At 42.2% G+C, this 25,133-nt stretch overlaps 1 protein-coding gene across 1 annotated transcript in view; it reads right to left on the bottom strand.

Annotated features, from left to right (window-relative positions):
• JADE2 (jade family PHD finger 2) overlaps nt 1–25,133 on the bottom strand; it is a 144,117-nt gene that overhangs the window by 103,779 nt on the left and 15,205 nt on the right. Inside the window, exons 2-3 of the mRNA XM_079968102.1 lie at nt 22,605–22,662; nt 18,836–18,921 (exon numbers count right to left, since the gene is read on the bottom strand). Coding sequence (XP_079824228.1) covers nt 18,836–18,921; nt 22,605–22,662 — 144 coding nt within the window. The remainder of the gene's footprint in view (nt 1–18,835; nt 18,922–22,604; nt 22,663–25,133) is intronic.

Genomic DNA, 25,133 nt, shown 5'->3' with positions numbered 1-25,133 from the left:
GAGGCCTCTCAGCAAGTTGGAAAGAATTTTCCTAGTTCTGAGTAATAATACCTAGGAACATTCTGCAGCTGCTGGACACAATGGAAGTGCTCTTACCTGTCTACAAGCTTAAACATTTTTTTTCTTTTACAGCAAACCTTGTTTTGAAGAAAGACCACTTCACACATTGCCTTTCTGTAGGTGACTCATGCAACTACACTTGTCACAAAGCTGTGATGTTCTGCAGCTCTTTGTTGACTGCAGATTTTATCTTCGCTCCTGAAATGGCCCAGACTGATAGGACTCCTGTTTGCCACAAACTATACCTCCCTGAAATCAGATCACCATCTTGACTTAAGATATAATATTAGTACTTATTAGTCACTTTTCTTTTACAATAACTCAAAAGTAATTCAAAGTGGCTTACAAAATATACATGTATTTTATTGTTTCGTTTTCTCTTAGAAGAATGGGGGGTTATCATCTTGGGGGGGGGTAGAAAGGGGAAAGGTTATTCAGAGAAAGGGTGGGAATAGTAAACAAAATGGTAGCCATTGTCTTTCTTGACAATGTCTGCAGCCAAACCCAACCAGATTCTCAGTGACACATGAAACTGCAACACCAATATCTATGCTGAGTCTTGCTCTGATGAGAATATTTCATCCCCCATCTCCTTCCTATTTTCCTTCTATAGATTCCCCTAATGTACACTGTGAGGGTAAAAGAAATAACATCCTAACAGCAACAAGAACAACAATTCCATCATGGCAAATAATGCTTTTCTGTCAAGAATTAGCCTTTGATTTAACTACAGCCGCCCCGCTTCTCAGGAAATAAAGGGTCATTTGTAAATGAAAATGGATAATTTTGCCTTCCTTCTGCTATATGTTATTATCTGAAATGATAATCTACAAAACTGGCAATAATACTCAAATACCACCAGCTCTAATCAGTCTCTCTCTAGCGAATTCTCTGATCTTACATGAGGACAGAGATGGATCAGGTGTTTTCTTCAGATGCCTTTTAATTTGTTTTGAGTGCTTATTCTCGACAAGCTAACTACTGCTCAGCGTGAACAGTAATAAATGATTCAAAGGCAGTTTTATACTTTCAACACAGAGCTAAAACGCTCCAGAAGTTACTTTGGAAACCAAATCTTTATAGGAAGGGGGAACATTTAACCCCAACAGAGATCTAATATTTAGGTCAGTTCATTTAAGCCTTGAAGCTGCAGCTGATAACCCAATTAAAGCTAAAGTACAAAAACATAAGCAACCTTTTCTTCTAAAGTCAGGGCCCCCTCTTTCCACACCAGCAGCTCTTTCTGTCCTCCACATTTGTTTGGAGAACATTTCCAACCCCATCTAAACAGAGCAAAGCTGGACTGCCCAGACGCAGTCGGGATGCATCTTCCAATAAAAACATAATTAACAGCCTACTCTTTTATAAGTCTGGGCTTGAGAAAGGTCAGCTTCCTTGAAGTCTCTATCTGCCAACATAACATAATTGTTAAAAAATGCCGCAGTAGCATTTGATTGCGCTGCTGGGTGTGGAAAAAAAATTAAAATGAGATTAAGATAAATGCTAATTAAACACAAGGCAGGATTTGCAAAAGATGTCAGAATCCTTGCAGTTTTGCATATCTAGTTATCAGGCAATAAGACAGCTAATAAAAAAGGAAAGGAAGCCCAATGCTAATCTAGGACCTTTTTTTCCTAAAACATAATGAACACTGTTGCCCTTTTAGAAATACATTCCATGTGTTTGCTGTTCTCTGTCACTATATCAGGCTAGAGGTGGTTTTAAGTTACTGAGTATTGCCAAGTGACTATCTCCTAAAGGGACAGAGCAAACAAGATAAAGCAAAGCCTCCACCAGATGCCTAGTCTGCTAAGCGCTGCATATCTATTAGGATTGGTGACCATGACAATCTGCCTGCCCATATATTGGATGTGGTTTAATGACAGCATTTTATGCCCATTTTAAACCTTGCTCTTTTTCTCTCCATCTCTGAAAAGCCTCCTTTAAACGCTTCAGGATTTTAAAGACCTAAAACAAAGAAACAAAAAACAGCATCGATATTGAAACTGAAGGATGGCAAGAGGACCAGGGCTGCTTGAAGGAGACTACAAAGTATCTGACAATAACCAGTGCCCCCCCCCAAAAAAAAACAACAACCAAGGAGAGGAAACAGATTTGCTAAAGAGATTGGGAATGTTGTCTTTGCTGTGTTGAATTTCAATGGGCAGCATGACATGAAGAAAGATGGAGGTTGTTGTTATTTATTAAATTTGTATACCATCCTTCATCTGAACATCCCACGGTGGTTCACAATGGAAGAGTTGACTTCAGGGCAAAAGCACCAGAAATTCCCACTGTCCAAGAAACAAGCTGCTATTCAATGCTACAAAGTAGCTTGCCTCTTCTGCAGTGGGAACTTGCACATTGAAAACAGGAGGCAAAGAGCTGGCCCTCTCGGTCCATTGTGGATATGTCTGGATTCCAGCCATAGTGACAACTGAGAGAGGCAGGGGTGGAAATGCAGACTGGAGACTCCTCAACATAAAGGGAGAAAAAGAAAACATCTGAAGACAAACATACAGAGTGAGAAGAGGAGGGAAATAAAGGCTAAGTTCTCTAGAACCAAACAGAATTGACCAAATAAAAGGCAGTTGGAGAGACAAGAAGAGTTTTGGAAGAAGACAGCCTGAAGAAGAGAAGAATCAGAGGGTGACGTGACTGATAGCATCCGGAAGAAGTAGAGAGACCAAGAAGAAAGAAGACACAGGAGAAGCTCTTAGCTTTGTCCAGAAAATAGGCATTTTGAAACCTTGGCAAGAGCAGCTTCTTCAGTAAGTGACACAGGCAAAAACAACTGTGGAACAGGGCAGGGATTTATCGCAGCAGGTTTAGCCAACAGCGTCAGTTTAAAAAGTTAACATTGGAAGCTCCCCATCAGTGCAAAACTGGTACAGAAAACAAGCAGCAAGCAGCAATGCTTGAGCAAAGCAATGTGACACGGTCTGGTCTACCTTTTTGTCTGCAACAGCAGCCAATCAGATACCCCGAGGGAGACTTGGAAGCAAAGCCCACTCACCGCCCCCTGGATGAAAGTTCCCAGCATCCAATAATCAATAGATGGATGCCTCTGGCCATGGAGGTTCCATTTATAGCTATCACACCTAAGAGGAATTGAATCTGTTTATTCCCATTTTTAAAGCATGTTAAATGAGAATCACATGCTGCAACTTAAACAATAGGAAGGAATGACATTTCAAGTATCCTATGGTTTAAGTTGTAGTGATACTTCAGCTCTGCCTCCCCCTGCATCCAAGCAAGGGATTGCCTGCAGGAATCTGGAATGGCTTTTGCTTTGCTTAAATGCGTTGTTCCCTTGAGCTCTGCATCCTGCGCAAGTACGCTCTTGCTCTCTGCTCTCATGTTACATGGGACACTTTCAAACTTCACACTAAACCATGAGCTCGTGAGCATTTTGGTTTATTAAACAAAGATCTGATTGTTCAAACATGGTCGGTGTTACCTGCCTGTCAGAGAATATTATAGGCACTCTAGCCATGGTCCTGAAACCATCCAAGATAGTCCTGCTGATGCAAAGCTTTTGAGTTCCTAGCTCTGCCAAGCCCTTAACACCAGCATCCCAGATAGCTTCAACTCTTCACTTGCCTAACCAACCCTAACCCATTTCTACCTACCATCGATAAAACACAGAATTTGCACCCAGTGTATTAAACTCAACATAAAACAGTATCTTCTCATGTGGATAGTTTAGGGCTTCATGTCAGGCTAAGTTATAGGTAGGTGTCTATGAACAGAGATATTAGTAAATCTGGGTATGCAACGGCTGGGACCTTTTTATCAATATATTCTGGTGAAATGGAAGTACTGGAGCACAAGAGAGAAAACAACAAAGAATCCTGTGGTACCTTAAAGACAAAGATTTTTTATGGAATACAGTCCACATTATCAGATGCATGAAGTGTCCTGAGTTACAGGTATCTATCTATCTATCTGTACGCATGGTTGGAAGCTGCTGGTGGTTAGGAATTGTAAACAGCAAGGTCAGAGGGAAATTGTTTCATTTCGGTGTTTGCTGCAAGAAACTAACACAGCTAACCCCTCTGGAAATTGTTACAAGAGAGAAACACCGTCTTGTTCTAAGATGTGGTAGAAGGAAATTGGAAATGGAAGCCAGAAATCCATACAACCAGTACTATGTTTTCACTTGCAGGCGTGACTGCAGAGGTGTGCACTACAAAAATGAAAATTTCTCGACAGAACTAAATGGTAAGCTGTTGGGCACTATATAATGCATTAGCGCTTGGGGGCTGATACTGTTTGCAGAGAAAGAAAGAAAGAAAGAAAGAAAGAAAGAAAGAAAGAAAGAAAGAAAGAAAGAAAGCCACAGATGGGAATCTTCAATGGCGTGAATCACCCAAACAGTTTTAATAGGGGATCAGGAGATAAAAGCTAACTCCATCTAATCTGGCTGTCTATCTGCTTATATTGTCCCATCCAAGCAGCGTCTGAACTCCCACCCAATGAACCCCTACAAAGGGGGAGATCTCATTCACAGACCAAATGTCAGCAGAGTTAAGCGTGCCTCCGTAATCTGTTATTGTTGCAGTAAAGTGCTTTTCCTCCTCGCCCTCCCCACCATCTGGAGGCCTTTTCGGCAGAGGGTGGGCTAACGGAAGGTCATGAATGAAGAGCAGTTCGCTTAATTGACAGTCAGCTACCTGACAGTTTGCTGCTTTCATTGCAGTCCCCCTCCCTCTTCACTCACTCACTCACTCACTCCCCACCCCCAACTTCCATGCCGCAGGCACACAGGCAGTGAAGATCAAGCATTAAAGATCAAGCATTAAAAATCAATCACTTTGGGGTTCTTTCGTAGCAGCAGGTGGACACACCTTCTCCTTGACATGTGCCTGGATGAGAAAGGAATCTTGTTTTGCAAGCAAGCTCCTTACCATAAAAATGAAATGTGGTGGTGGTTGGTTGGTTGGTTTGAGTTTTTGTTTGTTTGTTTGATTGACTGATTTCCAGCAGCTACCTGGCTCCACTTATTTAGTTCATTCTATGTCACCAGGATAGGACGCAGGTGGCGCTGTGGGTTAAAGCCTCAGTGCCTAGGGCTTGCCGATCGAAAGGTCGGCGGTTCGAATCCCTGCGGCGGGGTGCGCTCCCGCTGCTCGGTCCCAGCGCCTGCCAACCTAGCAGTTCGAAAGCACCTCCGGGTGCAAGTAGATAAATAGGGACCGCTTACCAGCGGGAAGGTAAACGGCGTTTCCGTGTGCGGCTCTGGCTCTGGCCAGAGCAGCTATGTCACGCTGGCCACGTGACCCGGAAGTGTCTCTGGACAGCGCTGGCCCCTGGCCTCTTAAGTGAGATGGGCGCACAACCCCAGAGTCTGTCAAGACTGGCCCGTACGGGCAGGGGTACCTTTACCTTTACCTTTTTATGTCACCAGGATGGCTTTAATGGGGGTCATGGCTTCTCTGTATTTGAACACATGTTCTCCCCTGCTGCAGCCTCTGGCAGCATCATCTTTGCTGAAAAGCTTACATATACTGAGCTGTATGTGAGGCTTTGGCTACCTGGTGAGCCAGGACCAATGGAAAACACGCAACAGTCGCAGGGTATCAAAGCTCAAGAGAGCTTGTAGAATCCAGAATGGATGTTTGGGACAAATATCTTACCTGAACATCCACACAGGTTGCAAGCTTCTGCTTTTTCCTTCACTAACTTACCCTTTCCCAGCATCCCCTACTCCCAAGCTGTCTCTTCTGGCTTTTCATATCAGGACCGAGACAGCAGATTAGTTCTAATATTATGCCAAATGACTGCAACTATTTCCTTGAAAATGGAAAGGCATGCACAGCCTTGATTTGTAATATTGCTACCTCACTTGTTTAGTGCCCCTCTGAAGAGATAAGCTTCCCACATTCAAAGACAAGGAAGTGTGCCACCACTCTAGTGATGATGATACTTCTTCTGATGTGGAGCTGGAAATGCACAAAATTATGAATGTTCAAACTAGGGCCCTTTAGAAGTGATGGAATGCTGCAGAAAAGGCCTAAAAGAAACCACAGAAGTGGTCTGGAAAGCTACCAACAGCTAATATACTCAGACTGTAATCTGAACATTTCCCCCCTTTTGTTTCAAATTATCTAGGATTAGTGTTTGGGAAAAGACTCAATCATTCCACACAAATCCGAATTATTTATAGAAGCTAAATAAAGAATAAATTGAGCAATGGTGAACTGAAGACCTGGTGGTGGAGGCAAAGTTGCATACTGGAAAACGAGCAATTTTCTCTCAATAGGACTGTTTATTATTTTCTTCCTTCTGTAGAAATTGACAAATTATCTTTAAAGTTCTGCTGCTTAGCAACACCAGTTCCACTGATCTGCTTGGAAGATGTTAATTGCTTCTCCAAACAATGAGAAACGTTTAAAGGGATACACCTCTAATTTAATAGAATGATAAACTGGTCAGGAATATGATCGGTTAATCAGCTTTATGGCTTTAGTTTATTTGGCCTTTCCGTAGCCACAGGGCAAAAGACAATCAGGACACCCCCAAGCAGAAATTAGTTGCACAGATGGGCCTTCTCTATGTAACAAATTTCTGGAGAAGAAAGCAGAGTATGGAAGTTATGGAAGGTAATAGCATTTGAAGCCATGACTGCTTCTGCCATGTATTTGGGCAAAGAGATCAGCTTCAGATGTTGGCACCATGAGGGGAAAAGGATGGAACAGAAGAGGGCAGGAATTAAGTGTCTGGATAGTGCCACAAACACCTTTGGAAATTTTGCCCCAGCGAGAGTTGGGCTGCATTATTTTGGCTTTGCTTGAGGCAGTCCTGGCACCCCTTTTTTCCCCCAGAAGCTTTACTCTCTACCATCAGGGATATGAGCAGTTCTTCTTTGCACAGAGTCCAGTCCAACAATTAAGGCAAAAGTGGACTGTACTCAGCTGAAGTTCATTTTTAAAATTGCTACTGTGCCTGTTGAGCATTTTCCTGTACTGCGCTATATAGAATCGGGCGATAACCAACTCTGGAAAGCAGCTTGTCAAGATGTTTGTATTATTATTTTTCAGAAATGAGCTCTATTTTGAACTTGAAAGGACTGGCTCTTCTAGATAGAATCCAGAAGGAACCTACAACTAATTAGAAACACCAATTTCCCCCCTTGGTATCCACTCTTGAGAACAGAGCATTTCAGAGCTCATTATCTGACCGAGCTCTCACCAGTTTCCTTAAGAAATGCCTTTAAAGGTAAAGGTAAAGGTACCCCTGCCCGTACGGGCCAGTCTTGACAGACTCTGGGGTTGTGCGCCCATCTCACTTAAGAGGCCAGGGGCCAGCGCTGTCCGGAGACACTTCCGGGTCACGTGGCCAGCGTGACATCGCTGCTCTGGCGAGCCAGAGCCGCACACAGAAACGCCGTTTACCTTCCCGCTGGTAAGCGGTCCCTATTTATCTACTTGCACCCGGAGGTGCTTTCGAACTGCTAGGTTGGCAGGCGCTGGGACCGAGCAGCGGGAGCGCACCCCGCCGCAGGGATTCGAACCGCCGACCTTTCGATCGGCAAGTCCTAGGCGCTGAGGCTTTAACCCACAGCGCCACCTGCGTCCCAGAGAAGAAATGCCTTTACTGAGCTGCATTTCCAAGCGACACCCACTGCAGTATTGGATGGCCGCTATAACAAACTCAGACAGACTTTGTATTTGTGGTCAACCTCAGGTAAAATGCATCACTCATTATCTGTTAGACTGCCCCTCATATAGAGATCCAAGAGATCACTTTCTGAAACCCTTTTCACACAAGCAAGCAGGCACACCCCAGCAGAAAGGATTTGGTTTCTTCTGAAGGAAAATAATAGCTTCGTAACACAGAGAGAGGCCATCTATGCACTGGCTGCAAAAGCATCAGGAAAATCACTATAAATTGTTGTGGTGATTTGGAGGTTTAATCTGAAATCAAGCTGGATTTCAGTTTGCTGGTGTCTCTGGAAACTTCTCTCTTACATTATGGGTGTTGGCAAGCTGGATTTTTAAAAGGCAAAACAACAGAATTTTAGCTGTCAGAGATGCACAAAGCCTTAGTTATAATATGGATTTTTATATTATGGATGTATGTTCTGTGTTATTTTATTAATACTATTGCCTAATAAAGTTTGTCATGGCTTTTGGCTAGAAAAATAAACTTATGAACTGGAAACATGTCAACTAAACCATATGGTTCCTTTGCTAATAGAGAATGAGAATGAACAACAGGTATGGATGAGGGATGTAGTTAGAGGACACACAGCACAGCACCCTCCCATTCTGGAAACAAAATTTTGGTTCTTTACAGTTCTTCGAAAATGCTTATACATCTACAACATTTAAAATATGGACCAAATGGGTGAGACACTTGGCATCGGGAATGGCCCCAGTTATCCTACTGCAGCTCCGTTTCTTGTTCAAATATAATAGCAGATCATTTAATATATAGCCTCATCAGTTATACAGTCTCTTCAGTTATACACTCTATTGGACTTCTATGCAAAACATTATCTACAACCAATATTAAGGCACACTTGGCTCTTGGGTTGCCAACTGAGGTCTTTTCTGTTAGGTTCATAGACAAAAAAGGGGAGCGCCACTATGTAATAAATCCAATTTAGCCAAATAGATAAAGATGCAAATGTGCCTGTAAAGGGCCTGGTCTCTTTATCATGTGAAATATTGATTTGATGCCTCTTTTGGTTCCACTCAGGAGTCAGAGACTCTAGTGAGAACTTAATTGGAACACCACTAGAGGAGGAGCAATGGAATGGACAGGGGTATAAAACAACTTTTTGTCAGCACAAATGAGAGCGTTCTAATTAAATAGACAGTCATTCTTCTTTATTTAGCTCTACAGATTTTTATACACAAAGGAAGAGATAGACTTAAACAAAGGGATCATTTTGTATTTGTTAGCACTGGCATGGTCATCTGTAGTAAAATTCTGAAAGACACTTGATCAGCTTAGAATAGGATAGGCGACTCTCAACTTACATGGGGGTTACGTTCTGGGGACAGCGTGTAAAGCCAATGCACACTGGGTTCAATGGCAGGTGGGATTGCCAAAGTCTTTTTCCATGGACACCCCACCCCCTTTCCTTCCCCCTCCCCTAACTGTCGAGCACATCAAGCTGAATGCGCACAAGTTATATGTGTGTAAGTTGAGAGTTACCTGTATGGCAAATTGCCCTCCTGGGAGAAATTTCCTATAAATAAAGTATCCAAGGGGACAAAGAAGTACAAAGGAAAAATTCCTTGCTGAACAGTATGATTTCATTTCATTTCATTTCCAAACTAGGAGACACGTGGCCAGAAACTAAGGTCTGGATAGTGTGAACATGTTCTGGTCTGAGGTATTAGTCTTAACAGAAAACAGTTTGTGTTAGAAAAAAACTGAGAAAAGAGAGCATAGGAAGCAATGCTATTATCTTTTTTATGTGAATGCACATATAAATTTAAGTTTGATAGATTAATTGTTCGCACAACACTGTATTGTATTACCTTTCTTTCCCTGTCTGTGAAGATGCTGTATTTTATTTATGTTTCCCCTGATTTTCTTATTTATGTATATTTTCTCCTGGTGTCAATCATCTGGGAGTTCCAATGTGCGAATTCTGCTAATAGTAAACTCAGTTGGTGACAGCTGCCAAGATAGCAGCTGAAAACTGTTTGATGCAGTGGAAGTTCCCATTAGTGCAATGAGAAGGGAGTGTATATTTTGCCAATTCACCCTCAATCCTGCAGCCTCCTTGCACTACCTGTCACGGCTAAAATGGCTGCTGTTTCTTTAATGCGAATAAAGCTGGGTCAGCATGACTCAGCGGCCTGCACAAAGTTGTATAGAGTGAGAAATGTTAGTTTGGTTGCTGAGGCTGGTGTTTGGGTTGGTTGGTGCTGGTGTGTATAGTTGTTCAGTTGTGTTTTGCACAAAGATTTTTAAGAATAAAACTCTGCAAGGATATTCTCGTGGACTCTTTTTGTGCCGACAAGGGTCCGAGGACCAGGCTGAGGAGACAAAGGGAGGTCAGGCAGAACTGTCAGTGAGAGGAGGAATCAGCTCAAACCACTTCCCTTCTGTGTTTTGCTGCCACTGGATCAATAAGCCTTTTGTCGTTGAGGGGATTCCATTGGATATAACCCTTTGACCTTAAGTTCTACTGAAAGGAACTGGACTTAAGTTAGTCCATGTGTTTTATCCACTGGTTTCAATGGGACTTTGGCACCACCAACTTTAATTGGATTAGGGCCATTGTACTGACTGATGGGTGAATTGCCAACTGGTTGCTCTAATAAAGCCTATGGTGTACCAGGGGAGCCAACTTGGGCCCCAGGTTATGGGTGCCCAGTGTATGACATCACACCCGCCCCCCCCCCCCCCCAGCCTTGGAACCTGACTTCTGGTACCACTTCAGGTTCTGAAACCTCAGAAGGCCTTAGAAAGCATCTCTGAGGCCTCAGAGATGCTGTCCAAGGCCTTGCACGACCTCAGAAGTTGTGTGGGGGCCCTGTGGTGTGTGTGCTGAGCACCCACAACAAAATTTTGGTGGGTGCTCAGGCACCCAGAGCACCCCATACTTGGTGCCCCTGTGGTGCCATTCATCAGCTCTGTGTCATCCATTCGGAACTCTTCTTGCCTCACACAGTTTGTGAATGGAGAATTCATTCACCCAGAGAAAAGTTCCCGTTCCCAAAGAACCTACAGCAAACATCTATAACTTCCAAAGCCAGTAAGAAACCCTGCATTAGGAAGTGCTGCTGGTGCTGGACTGGCAATCTGTCCTTCTGAGTTATTGGTTCTGCATCGGCTACTGCTTTAACATGATAAATACTGTCATTAAAAATCAGCTCAATGGAAATATATGTCATTTCCACTCCTCTGAGCTCCTGAGACTGGCAGAGGCTGAATCAAATCACCACAAGTGTGTTTCAACATGCTATTTGCAAAGGTTCTTATTTATTGCCTACTTAGGAAAGTGGGTTGGTATTCTTTTTAAACACTTCTGAAGAATTAAAAGCCTTGAATCAATAGGAAGCAATAGCCCCATATATTAGCCACAGCCATAACAAAAGATAACCCAACCAGCATGACTCTTTACTTCTCGGAGCTCAAACAACCAATCACAGGTTTCAGTTCAAGGCCGAGGAAATACTTTGCTTGTGTGAACCTGAGATTACAAGAATAATCATAAACAAATATCATAAAGGCTGCCGTCTAGCTTTTCATAAGCAACTTATAGTCAGAGTTGGAAGCCATCCTATGGCTATACCTGCCCAAATATGAAGTGCTCTTTTAAAAAAAGTTCAACTAGATGTTATATTATTTTTAAGAGACACAGAAAATGCAATCTAGAATATTAAAATCCAGTGAGATTAGACCCTAATGGACTGCGCTCTGGAATTACCAAGCAAGAGTAGGTCAACTGGGCACTAACTTCATGAATGGTTTGAAGGCCGGCAGAATCTAAAAGAAACTGTATAATCAATCAATGCAGAACCAATCAGCCACTTCTCAAAGTATCATTATTTCTAGCCAATCCATGACACTGCCATATTCTGAAATGAGACTCTAAGCCCTGATCCAAAACACACTTACTTGAAAGTTCTACTGAAACAGTGAGATTTACTTTCCAAGCAACTATGTTTAGGAGAAGTGATCATTTTCATTTTAGACATCTTAAGTAAACTGAAGGAAGTCTTGCTTAGATCCGCTTTTAATTAGCAGATCAGACAGTTTTGCATAAATTTGCTTAATTTGAATACTTTATCAGCTGTAGACTTTGCCCATAAAGGAACAATCTGACACTGATGCAGGCTGTGTAGTTCTCACACTGAGAAGGCTCATTAATGTGTTGGAACAATTGTTTATGCTCAGTTCATGCTATTGCATGAGTATTAAAATGAGCCTAAGGCTATGATTTGCAGAGTCTTTAGCATAGAGTACGTATACTGAAGCCACTGAGATTACTCCAAAGTAACTGACCAAAGCATAACACTCCAATCTGAAACATCTGTTCTGACTAATCTGCCCTGAAGGCCAGTATAACACTCCTTCAGTATAAACATAACGTTATGGGTGGAATTCAATGTCAAGCTTTTTATGTACGCTACAACAGCAGCAAGGATACTCATCGCTAAAAGCTGGAAAACTCAAGAATTACCCACACTGGAAGAATGGCAGATGCAACTGATAGACTATATGGAACTGGCGGAGATGACGGGCAGAATCCGAGACGTGGGAGAAGAACTGGTGGAGGAAGACTGGAAGAAATTCAAGGACTATCTACAAAAATATTGTAAATTGTATGATTGTTAAGAAAGATGTAAGATTAACAAAAACATGGCTTCAACAAATTAGTTATAAAGAATATAAATTTAAATTCAATTGGAGGATGAAAAGATAAATTTGGGACAATTAATATTTTATGATTAAGCTTCAATAAGAGTATGTTAACCCCAAAATTTGAGACATTAAATATTGGAAAATTATATTATATGAACTAAATCAAGTTAATAATTTGCTGGTAAAATTTATGTTTAGAAAGCAGGAACAAGAGATGTGAGGAAGTCCAAAGTTGAGAATGAAATGTGGATAATGGAAAATATTATGTTATTATGTATGTTTTTTATTGGTTATACAAAATTTAATAAATATTATTATATAAAAAAAAAAGGAATTCAATGTCAAGCTGAGGCGATCAGTCTGTTTGCACAAAATTTTCAGCTGGCCAGACAGAACAATTGCTCCTCCCCCTGCATGCTGTCCTGAGGATTCTCCCAGTGTTCCCCAGAGCCAAATTCAGAAGGGGACTGTGGGGGGACGGGACTCCATGGCACAAGTGGAATCCCTTATGCAGGATATTTAGATGAATCACACTCTATGGGGTTTTTTGTTCCATGGGTGTTGTGGTCAGTATATTCCATACTAAACCAAACAGTTTACAGGCAAGGACCAATTCACACACATTTAGAATGTGCACAACTGTGCACACACGCATCACGGCAACCCAGAGGCAACCAGGAAAGGGAGTGGAATGGGGCTTAATGGGGCAGAGCAGGCTTTGTCCGGGTCATGTGGCCAGCATGACTAAGCCGCTTACCTTCACGCCGGAGAGGTACCTATTTATCTACTTGCACTTTGACGTGCTTTCAAACTGCTAGGTTGACAGGAGCTGGGACCGAGCAACGGGAGCTCACCCCGTTGCGGGGATTTGAACCACCGACCTTCCGATCAGCAAGCCCTAGGCTCAGTGGTTTAGACCACAGTGCCACCCGCGTCCCTGAAAATGATCTGCCTCTACTCACTGGCCCTACAGGACTACAATTTACGGTCCTCAAACTGTGAGTAGAGGCAGATCATTTTCAGGCCTACTTGCATTTATACTTTGGAGGAAACTACCATTCTGCAAGGCATTCCCTTATGGATGCATGTGGTGGAAGGGCAGATGGGTGCAAATGGAATCCATGAATTGATGTTACACATGAAGCACTGTAGCTCAGTAGCAGAGCATCTGCTCTGTAGGTAGAGGTTTCCTGATTCAATCCCCAGCATCTTCAAATAGGGCTCTGAAGATTCCCCACCACCACCACCGTTGTCTGGTTTCCAACTGAAAGTCAGCTGACCAACAGGACCAAACAAGTAGGAACTCTGCAAGCAATAAAATTGCCTTAAATACAGGGAAGTCAAATCAATTAAGCAGTTTAAGCATATTTGTGGCTAGCAGTCTACAGTAAGTACATGCCTACCAGGAGAAGTGCCTATATGCTCTGCAAAGTGCTGAAACAAGCGGGACTTCACCACCATAAACAGACTTCCACTGGACCCTAATCTAGAGGAATATAATTTTAGAAGCCATTTTCTTGCTGCATTGAAGACTCAACTTTATTACCCCAGTGACGCGTACAAACAAGAGAAACCTGAAGATGATAATGGTCAGCAGTTTTGTCAGACCCCTTTGCAACTGTTGAAATTCTCCGTCTCCCATAATGTGCTGCTTTTCACTGGCTTGGCACAAAACCACTTCTGCTTCATATCTAACCACTTCACTTTTCTCTCTTCCCATCAGCCTCTTCACTTGCTTTCCTATTAATTTTTCTATATCCATTTCAAGGCTGTTTTATTCACCTACAAAAGCTCTAGCCAATCTCACTAGAATTCAACTGGCACTTTAAACCCTCCACCAACAGCCAATGCTTTTAAAAGCAGCTGCAGATTGGCAAATCTGGTGCTGCTAGACACCTAGCTTGCTTTAAGCGTCCCTGGGAAACACCAGAGTTCCTTCCTCTTTGGTTAACTTTTCTGTGTTTGTGTGAAATCTGCTTCTGGCTGAGATCTAAAGCTTTTGATTCTGTTTTGGACTTTAAAAGTAAAACAAAGAATAAAACTGCTTTTAACTAGAAGATAAGGCCATTTTTCATAAACATGCTTAATTTGAATTGCAATGCTTTGTTTTGCTCAAAGTTCAGGACCTTTTTGGCAAGAAATGGGAATGTGAGTTCCAAGACCAGCATGGGCAGCTAGATAGGGACTTGGAGCCATGGGAATGAACTGGCTTTTATCTTAATACTTTCACTTAAGCTTGGATGTGGGACTGGAACCTAGATTAAGCACTGAGGGCTACAATCCTACACGTCTTTATGTGGGATCAGGTCCCATAGAGCTCAACAGGACATACTTCTGAGTACATTTATAGGATTGTGTTGTTCTCATTAGTGTGTGGTTGGAGAGCTGGCCCCATTGTAAATAATTGTTCTGAATCCTATGTATTAGAAAGTGATTGATGTTTTCAACCCTTTTACTGAAAGCAGCAAGTATTGGCAATTTCAGAAGAGGTATACAAAAGGCTTATGCAGAATTTAATCCACATTCCAAGCCTCTGGACATCTTGGTCAAAACCACTGATGCACTTCTGTGAAAATATAAACACCTCTTTTGGTTGCAAGTTAGCCTTCACTCCTTCCCGATATAATTAGTTCTGTGGGTTAATAGTGAGTTGTGTAAAAGTATCTCCTTCCATCTGTTTTAAAACCTGTGTGTTTAAGTAAGCATTTCCTCATTCACTTTTGCTATAGAGCAGTACTATGAAGATATAGTACTACCATCCATCTCTCCCTTTTGCTATCTAAGGCCCCTGGTCCATGCTCCTGGTCAATTTATTCTGCTTTATTTTCCAAAGTCTACTAAATCCTTTCCATAAGACATCAACCAAAAATGGTGCTCAATATTCAAAAGGCAGGCAGAATATAATTGTAAATGAGGCATTATATATTCTTTACTATTGGTTCTTAGTATGCCATTTGCCCTTTGAATGGCTACATTAAGTTGATAGTTTCAGTGGACAATTTCTGGCAGCTCCCAGCTAATATGGATCCCAAACACAGCAAGGTCAGATCTGAACGCTGCTCAGAGGCCAGGAACCAGAAACTCAGGGAACAATGGGAAGGTGATGACAGAGATCTTGCAGGATTGGAAAAGGGCAAAAGAGGTTGTCACACTTAAGATCACTTAACCACATACTGTACAGTCTTTGTTTTTAGTACAGTGGTACCTCGAGTTAAGAACTTAATTCATTCTGGAGGTCTGTTCTTAACCTGAAACTGTTCTTAACCTGAGGTGCCACTTTAGCTAACAGGGCCTCCCACCACCGCGCAATTTCTGTTCTCATCCTGAAGCAAAGTTCTTAACCCAAGGTACTATTTCTGGGTTGGCAGAGGCTGTAACCTGAAGAGTCTGTAACCCAAGGTACCACTGTATCTGGCTAACCTGTGCTGTGGCAGACAAAAGAAGGGTATTCCCCAATTCCCTTGGTTGTACTTCTTTACATACATATTCCCTTGGTATATGTCACTAGCCAGCTCCTGAAGAGGAACAGACACAGGTGAACAGTGAAAAGCCTTGCAATTCCATCCATACTACGATTTCACTATGCTTTATCACCACTCAAATACATCTTCAGGCTCAAAAGGTGTGTGTGTGTGTATATATATATATATATATATATATTGTCTTGCCAAAGGAGAGCCATTATGGTACACGTTTGTAAACCACATTGCTAACACATATGTAAGCAGAAGCCTATATTATGTTAGGACTCCAAGCAATTACAATAGTCTCACCATCTCCACAAATACATGACAGCTACCTTGACTGTTTGGAACGGGCCTCAGGCTTGTTGCTGGGTGTCCTGATAATGCTGCATAATGACCTCAGTGTTGACAAAAGGCTTGGTGTGGTTTTTTCCTCTGCAAAGAAGCTCGTTTTTCCAGTTGCACTGCAAATGCATATAGCTAATCCCTTGTCACACAGCCTTTCATAATAAGCACCACTCTTGATTTAGCTAATGACTATGTTGCACTAATGCCTTTGATTCCTTATCTTTCCTGCCTATGCTTCTATCTAGAGGAAACAAGAAGGGCATCTCAGCTCAAAGATGGAACTAGAACACGGCCTCAAGAGGGACAGTCCTAGGGTTGTTCATCTTGGATCTCACGCCTTCCAGAATCCAGGGCTGCTTTTTAGTGTGCCAGAGATGGCATCTTAGCTCATTTGGAGAGTCAATGTGGCAGAGTGGCTAAAAGACTGAGTTATGAATCAGCAGGTCCCAGAGTATTACATCCGCTGTTAATGTCTAGCTTTAGGCAAGTGATTGGTTGCTTCACAGCCTCAACACCCACATCTGCAACACAGGGCTGATAATACACATTCATTGTAATTGCTTGGATCACAACAGAGTTCACAATCATAGGGCTTTCATGCCTCAGCTTTCCTCTGATGTCCCCTGAAAATATGCTCCTGGGGACTGTGAAATCTTTGGGGATGATTTGCGACGGGGGGTGCAGTCAAAAACTGCCATCTCCCTGGTGTGAATGGAGGAGCAACTTGGGATCCAAGTCACTGTATGTGGAGTGCTTGAAAGTGCTGTCTAATTCTAAGTACTTTTAAAAAAAATTCTAAAATTTAGAAATAAATATTTAATAATGCTTACACTACAGTGAAGATTCACCAGTGCTATGACAGGGAATGTTTTTTAGATCCCACAAGGCCATGTTATTCAACCCTGTCTATATGCTTTTGATTCCTTTCTATCTCAGTAACCGCACATACAGGTGTAGCCACAATAAATAAATGTGTTAAAAGCACCCGTTATATCTTCTTTCCTGTTCATCATGAACAGCCAGTTCTTCCCACATGGCAACAAAATTCATGTTTTCAGTCTACAGTAATGTGTGTTCTCAGTCTGTGCAAAGGCATAATTCCTGAGACGTGGTATTTTGGAAAGGAATGGTATTTGCTAGAGCAATGGGGAATGACACCTCAGGCAACCAAAGAGAACAGTTTTCCAACCCTGATTTGTCATTTGAAAGGGCCAGGCTGTTTCTCCTTCAGCTTGTGATGAGTGATTCACCTCATCTCTGAGGAATCTGATTCTTCTGTTGGGTACTGTGTGTCACACACTTCCTGGGGCCCTAGAGAAATATGTATAACTAACCTTTCTTGTCCAATGAGCTGTTCTTCACCACAAGTACCAGGCAGCGAAACTAAAAAATGTAACTGATGTATAGAATTTGATTTTTGTTCTCTGCTGAGTTGTAGTTTGCTGTTTTGCTTCTTTTATTCTGTGAATTTAATTTTATTGTGCATTGCCTTAAGCAAAGTTTTCAGTGGAAACACAGCCAATGAACGTTAGAATAAACAAAATACATTCGTCCCTGCACTATGTGGAGTCTTCATCCCAAACGCCACTAGTGCAGAACTGCATCTTTAGCTGTAGTTAAAACTGGCACCACCCAAATGCACACACAAACTGCTTTTTGTTGGGAGATGTAGGATAACTCTAAACTGTGGTCTACTGAGAATACTCGTCATCCAGTCAAATTTAGCTATTGTCTTAAAATAGCTAAAGAAATTGGAAGCCATATGGAAGTCTGTTGGAGCATTTCCCACTGTGTCAGGCTCATTCACACATTAGACTGATCCATGAGTGCTGCAAGGATGGTAACATTCCATCATCTACAAACGATATTGCTCAAGGCTAGCCCTAGGTTTTAGTGAGCTCTATGGAAAGCCATTTACTGGACCGTCCCCAAGTCTTTCTGTGGATGGTCATATACCACAACTCTGGATGCCTTCTGCTTGGTCACAGCTTACCCAACAGCTCCACACCAGGGTGCAAAATTAAAATATATACATATGTAAGCATATCAAGGAGTAAACATGTAATAAAGGTTTTACCACGTCAAGGCAAAAAGTGGAACCGGAATACAAATGACAGTGAATGAATGTCTGCAGAGGCTTTCATTTGTCTTGGACTCAAGTTTGGGATGAACTAGGGGTTTACCTGGATCAAAAGTGCAATGAAAGCCAACAGATAGTAGGTATTGCAGGACCAAGGACAGCAACTAGACAGACAGCTCTAGCAAAGCTCAACTGGGAACTGTCATATAGCTGTAATTCCTCGGACCAGATCTAGCCCCAGCTACAGCTGTTAGCTGGAGAGGTGTTATGAGAAGCAGAGTTCTGGGCCTGCACTAAAATGGTGCTGGGTGTGCTTTCTGCATCTTCAGATGGGAGTTCACTAGAATTGTTTATGTATTTCTAAGGAGAGAGATATGGGCTTTCTTCTAGTGTCTCTGATCTCTGCTGGTGTGTCAAGTGCTGCCCTTAACTTCAGGTTTGAGATCATTACTTTTTGTATTTAAACCTACACACACACACACACACACACACACACACTCACTCTGCCAGACACGGAGGCTGAATAGAAAGATGAAATGCAACTTACCTCTGAGGGTTTCTTCTCCTTCTGTCTTGACCAACCGGATTTTGTATTTGGAATTTTGGAGCATCTTGAAGCTGATGTTGTCTGACCTTCAAACGAAAACAAAATTCATTAAGATAACAACAGCAAGAGTTCCATGAAGAAAAGTCTAATCACCATCTAACTGGTGTCTAACAAGAAATTTACAGTTCATTTGTTGAAGATTCTTCAGGACCTATGGACTGCAATCTGAACACCAACTGTGTTGCTGAGGAGAATAATTCAATGCACCAGAACTTCTGATAAAGCAACTAGGTGAAACTTAGCAGAGGTATATAAACTGGTTCTACGTGAGGCCAGCAGCTTTGTTTTGCTCCTGTTGCCTCTTGTTTGAATAATCTCTTTGCTAGATGCATTATTTGATTGGAAATATAGGTTTCTCCTAAATCAGCCTTTCTCAACCTTGGGGTCCCCAGATGTTGTGGAACTACAACTGCCATCACCCCTAGCTAGCAAGGTCAGAGCTCAAGGATGATGGAAGTTGTAGTAAAACATCTGGGGACCCACAGGTTGAGAACCACTGTCCTAAATGATGCTCTTGAATATCCTGTGTAGCTATTGTACTTCAAATGCTTCTAATTTGGACAAGCATCTGGGTCTTAAGAAAATACAAATCCAGGTGAAGCATCAAGTGTTGCTTCAGTTATGGGCTAGTAGCTTTAAGCCTAATAAGAGTGGACAAACCTTAGTGGAAATCTAATAACAAAGCTGAGGTTTTTAATTAGCTCTAACTCTTTGTTGGGTGATTCCTTCCTACTTTCCCCCCTGTGCTAATCATATATCACAGTCACTGTGAGCCAACCTATGCAGACCCAAAGTGAAGGATTCAACACGGCTAAGCAGATTGCTCCATCACTGCAAGCATTTCCCAGGTTCAAGCCCCACAGGCGTCTCCGGGTAGGGCTGGGAGACAGCCCTGCATGAAATCCTGGAGAGCCACTGCCAATCAATGTAGACAATATTGATTTAGATGGATCAATATAGATAAACTCAGTTTAAGGCAGCTTCCTATGGCCCTGGGAGGAGTCCCTTGCTAGAGCAACTCCCTCAGGTGCTTTACCAAGTGACAAGAATGGCAGCTTTTAGACATGGTGAGGTCTACAATGAAGCAGCCCGGCAAGAGCCCTTGTAGCAACTCAAGTGTCATCAACAAGCCTTAATTTTATTGGTCATTGAAGTGTACTTCACATGAGGTGCTGAATACTCACACGAGCAGTCACGGAATGAGTGGATTTTACAGGTTGCAGACATTCAAGGATTACAAACTGTTGTTAATTGTGTTAAGTCTCTTCTAATCCAATTTAAGATGCCAGCCAGGGTATTTGATAAAACCATCCATTGTTATGTGGTTCTGCTATTTAGAGGAAGGCCACAGAAACTTGCTCTTTTAGCTGTTGCTTTAAATAGTTTATGCAGAAGCTCTGTTCTGATCCTCTCTCAAGTGCTAGAGATCACACCTTTACCATTTTTTTAAAGGCTCTCCATGCAGAGAGTCTGCAAAAAAAAAAAAAAAAAAAGAGGGGGGGAAAGCTGCTGTTGCCATTGCAGTAAAAGTCCCCGCAGGCTAAAAAGGTCCTTGTTGCTTGACTTGTTCCAATTAAATCATAACATAGAACCTTATGCTGCCATTTATCTCTTTTGGCTTTCTCGGTTCAGAATAAACTTGCTTTATTCTGTGGGTCAGGAGGGCAAACTTTCCCTCCCACATGTCAACTCCTCCTTGAGTCTGACACTTATAAATCTGAATGGGTAGACAAACTCTTTGCCAGCATGCCGGCATGTGTAATGATGCACATACATTACCTCAAGGGGTAAAAGGCTATGGAAGTAGTTCTATATAGGCCATGCTGAGGCCTACCCATGCATACTATTCTGAAAACATCTGTGTGGGGAAATCTAACCCAAAACCAAATGCAAGCCAATTTTTGTACTGTGTTGTTACTCTTACACGAGTTAAAGAACACTGCAGATCACAGTCCTGTACTTGCATATAGCTTTTGGACGCTCTATTCTAAGAGGTGGTTGGTTATTCTTTTAAGAAAGACACTTGCGTATAAAGATGTGTATAGACATAATGAAAGATGTGTAATAATATGCTGTTCTTATTTTGCATTTAAATGTATCAAGTCCTGGATGTGTACACCCCTGTATTAAAAAGTTAAACGTGGAAGAAATGTTAAACTCAACCTAGAAGTTTGGGTCAGCAAGGGAAAATCCCCAGGAAATGTCTGATCCCAAGAGTGGAATCATCCAGCCTCACATGGCTAACTCAAGAGGCAAAGCACAACACATGAAGCTGATCCTTACTGAGTTAGAACATCTAGACCAGTACTGTCTACTCAGTTGGCAGTGTCTTGTTTAAATCAGCCTTTACCAACCTGGTGGCCTCCAGAGGCTCTGGACTACACCTCCCATCGTCCCTGACCATTTGCAATACTGACTGAGTGGGAGTTGGGAGTCTAACTACAACTGCAAAGCACCAGTGGGGAAGGCTGCACTCAATTCCCAGGTAGTGCTGCTACTGGAGATCCTTTAACAAGAGATGCCAGCCATTCAACCTTCTGCCTGCCTGGCACATGCTCTATCCCTGAACTATCACCCCTTCCTCTCAGCACCAGGCTTTTAATTAACCCTAAAAAATAAACCTCTAAAAAAACTTTTCAGGAGAGCTTCAGGGCTCTTGAGGGGTTAAAGCATTGTTAATCACAGTATTAAACTGCACCACCTTATCTCAGTTGGACTTTGGTATTTATGCAGTAGGTGATGTTTTAACTGTTGACAAATGCTCTCCTGCAGAGTAACTGTAAACACAGCCATGACCTTCCTTTTCCAGGAAGTGACAGTAGCTGCACATTGTCACACGGTTTTAAATGCCACATCTTGTAGCTTGTTTAAAGGTAACTGAGCATGGGAAGTTACAGAGAAGAGTCCATAATATTTGCACACTAAAGTAAATTGTGTTCATGTAGCACATCCCAAACTAATTCCTACACTATATGCCCAGTTTAACCACCTACAGTTTGTTTTCATGCCAACAAACATTCTGCCCTTGAAGTGCTAAGAGCCAATTTACTGATGGAAAACTGAGCCAGAACAGTTCCCATACAGTACTCAAAATTATGCTTGGAGACAGAACACTTTACTGAACACAGAAGAAGTCATATGTCAAAATGTGTTGACCATGTTGCATCTTTCAATTAAAATGCTGTACTTCTAAGCACCACTTGGAGGCTTCGCCTCTTTTTTGCTTCCTTGTGTTTGGTGTCTTCCTCAGTTTTTGTTCCTGTAACGTAGCCATCAGATAGCTTCCAGCCTTGCCAAAGACTACTTTGGTTTTAAAGTTAAGTTTATTTCAAACACTTGCTCCTTCCTGAAGCCCAGACTAAGCTGTTATGAGAGAAGATAGGCTGCAGTGTGCTGTCTAATAAGGGTTTTGTCTGAGTCAAAGTTTTATAATCAGTTTTATTTTATGGCTTCCTCTTGCGCACTATTCACAGAAGGAGAAGGACACTTAGATCAGACAAAAGGCACCCCACTGCCAGATATGCAAGTGGATATTAACGTCTTGTAGCATATTTTGAAAAGCAATCCCCAAGTACAATTTATTGTTCAGGGACTACCCAGTAAAATGTAGCTTTCCCCGGCTGTCTGCAAAGTAATTATTCAAATGCTTTCCCTGCTGGAGGTGAATCGTTTAGTTATCTTGTTCAAAGCCTTGAATTAAAGGTCTTACTGTCAGTGGTGTCTGAGTTATCACTGCTGATCGAGTACTTTCGCCGTTTCTCTTCCATCTGTAACAAAAGAAAGTGAATATTACACTTACTGTTCAGGAAACTCATTATGGCACCAAATCACTGTTATCTCAGGATATCCACACATCGCATTAACCCAACCATACCAGTGAATACTTAGCCTAATGACAAGAGAATTACCAGGGGCTTAAAGAGTGAAAAAGAACATCACTGAACCACTGCAGTTTAAGGTGCAGTAACACTTCTCTTCTAAATCCCTCTGCCACTTGGGTGTATTTTATTTTTAATCATGCAGAATTCGTGGAAACCAAAACTTTCAAACCAATTCTACAATAAATACAAATTTAAGGAATGTCCATCACTGTGGCATGGAGAACTCAAGGATACCATGCATCTAAATCTGGATCAAGGTCAGCACTTACTTATAGCCAATTGCCCAATGGAGCAAATGAGTTGATGAAAAGTTTGGGAGAACCCCTTTAGAAACCACCAGCATCGATCTTTGACTTGATTTCAAATAAAAGGTGGAAATTATTTTGCTAAGAGAAGATGTAGTCTTGGACAAGCAATAGCCCCATGGTAATGGTTTGAAAATTGAACCACATGGTGGCTGGCTCCATTCAACAAGCCACTGAAATGTAAAATGCTTATCATGCGGATTTCACCAAGTCAATAACATTTACAAGGGTTTTCACCAAGATTTTAGGACTGACATTCAGAAGGGTTTGAGGGAGAAGTTTCTGTTCCCAGAAATTTATGCTCCTGATTAAGTTTCCTGTATGAAATGGGTTAAAAGACTAGCCTCCGACTGAGCTTCTGCAACTAGGTAAAAAAAAAAGGTAAAGGACCCCTGGATGGTTAAAGTCCAGTCAAAGGCAACTATGGGGAGTGGCGGTCATCTTACTTCAGGCCAAGGGAGCCGGCATTTGTCCACAGACAGCTTTCCAGATCATGTGGCCGGCATGACTAAACCGTTTCTGGCGCAAAAGAACACCGTGACAGAAGCCAGAGCACATGGAAACGCCATTTACCTTGAGGAGAGGGTGACACTATTGATTAAAGATGGCACCTTGGCACAATTCTCCTCAACCCATGACCTTTTATTACAGTACTTTAGTGCCCAAACCAATGAACCACTGCCTATTTAAACTAGAGGATCCACATCAGGATATGACCCAGCACACTCCAGAAGCACAAGAAACCACTCTGGAGGTTTATTTTTTGGCACAAACCCAATTTCATATTCAAACAGGAGAGAGGGAGGTGCACACCCCAAGATCACCACCAAATCTCTAAGATCGAAGAAGCTAATCTTTACTTCAGTTCATTTATGTCCATACTGCAAGCCAACTGTCTTCCAATTATTCAAAGCCTCACTTGTGTTGCACATTATCACTACCACTCTTTCCGCTGGTACATACAAAGTGGGTGGGTGTGCAAATATCTCAATGGTCAGAGCTCACGGTAAGTGGTATTGTTTCTACATAACACTAACAAAAAAGCCTATGCGTCCCTCTCACAGTATTTGCATGCAGGTGTGGAAGTCGTTTGCAAAACAAATGATTCCCGAGAGGAAGAAGTATGCCAAATGCCATGTTACATACCAACCCACTGCATCTACATCAATTAACTCTCTGCTATGGTGCATAAGGGTGAATGCACATCTGTGCACAGGTCAGATGTGCATGGAAATCAGATTGCACTCCATATAAACTGTAATGCAGACATGGCCCAAGTTATTTCTAGGAACACTTATTCCTAGAACTCTTATGCTTTCCTTTATTTTTTAAGAACAGTCTCCTTGGTTAATTCAAAGCATTTTTCCTACTGTCCACTGAACCAAGTATATTGAGAGAAAAAGAATATTAAGGGCAGCAGAGATTCACACACCAATTGTACAGAAACCCTGCTGTGAACACACCACCACAGCTAACTGTGCTGGATGTAACTACAGTGATACGCTATGCAGCACAAATGGAGCAGTTGATCCTTACTACACCTACTCTCAATTCCTCCTCCCTTATATATTGCTATCTAGCAACAGATGGCACTACATCTAGTCCAAATTGCACAAGTCATATATTACAAACCTTTCTAGGCCCATGTGGACATTAGGACTTTTGAGCACGCGTCATGGGTACCATCCTCCGATCCCTTCACTCCCACCTTCCTGGATGGGGGGCCCCTCCCACAGAGACATAGAAAGAGAAAGCGTGCACATGCACACACATGCCTTACATTTCCAAGCAATGCAGGTAAACGTTGGATCCAGTAAAATTAATCTGAGCTCTTCCAATAACTCTTCCAACTTCCTGCATTAGCTCTATGTACTTCTCAAGAGAGAGGAAAAAGGTAAGCACCCTCAGCCTTTGCAGACGTGGGATGGACACCACAGAAAGGAGATGGCTTGTCCATGCCCAAACAAACAAACATGCGTACATTCTTTATACACAAAGCAGCAAACGTCACTTTGTCTAGGCCTTCCCGTTGCTTCACCTGCCCAGATGAGG

The sequence above is a fragment of the Podarcis cretensis genome (genome assembly GCF_951804945.1).
Source record: "Podarcis cretensis genome assembly, chromosome: 2".
Taxonomy (NCBI): Eukaryota; Metazoa; Chordata; class Lepidosauria; order Squamata; family Lacertidae; genus Podarcis; species Podarcis cretensis.
Note: the sequence above shows the minus strand (reverse complement) of the source record. Positions and strands in the feature narration are given on the sequence as shown.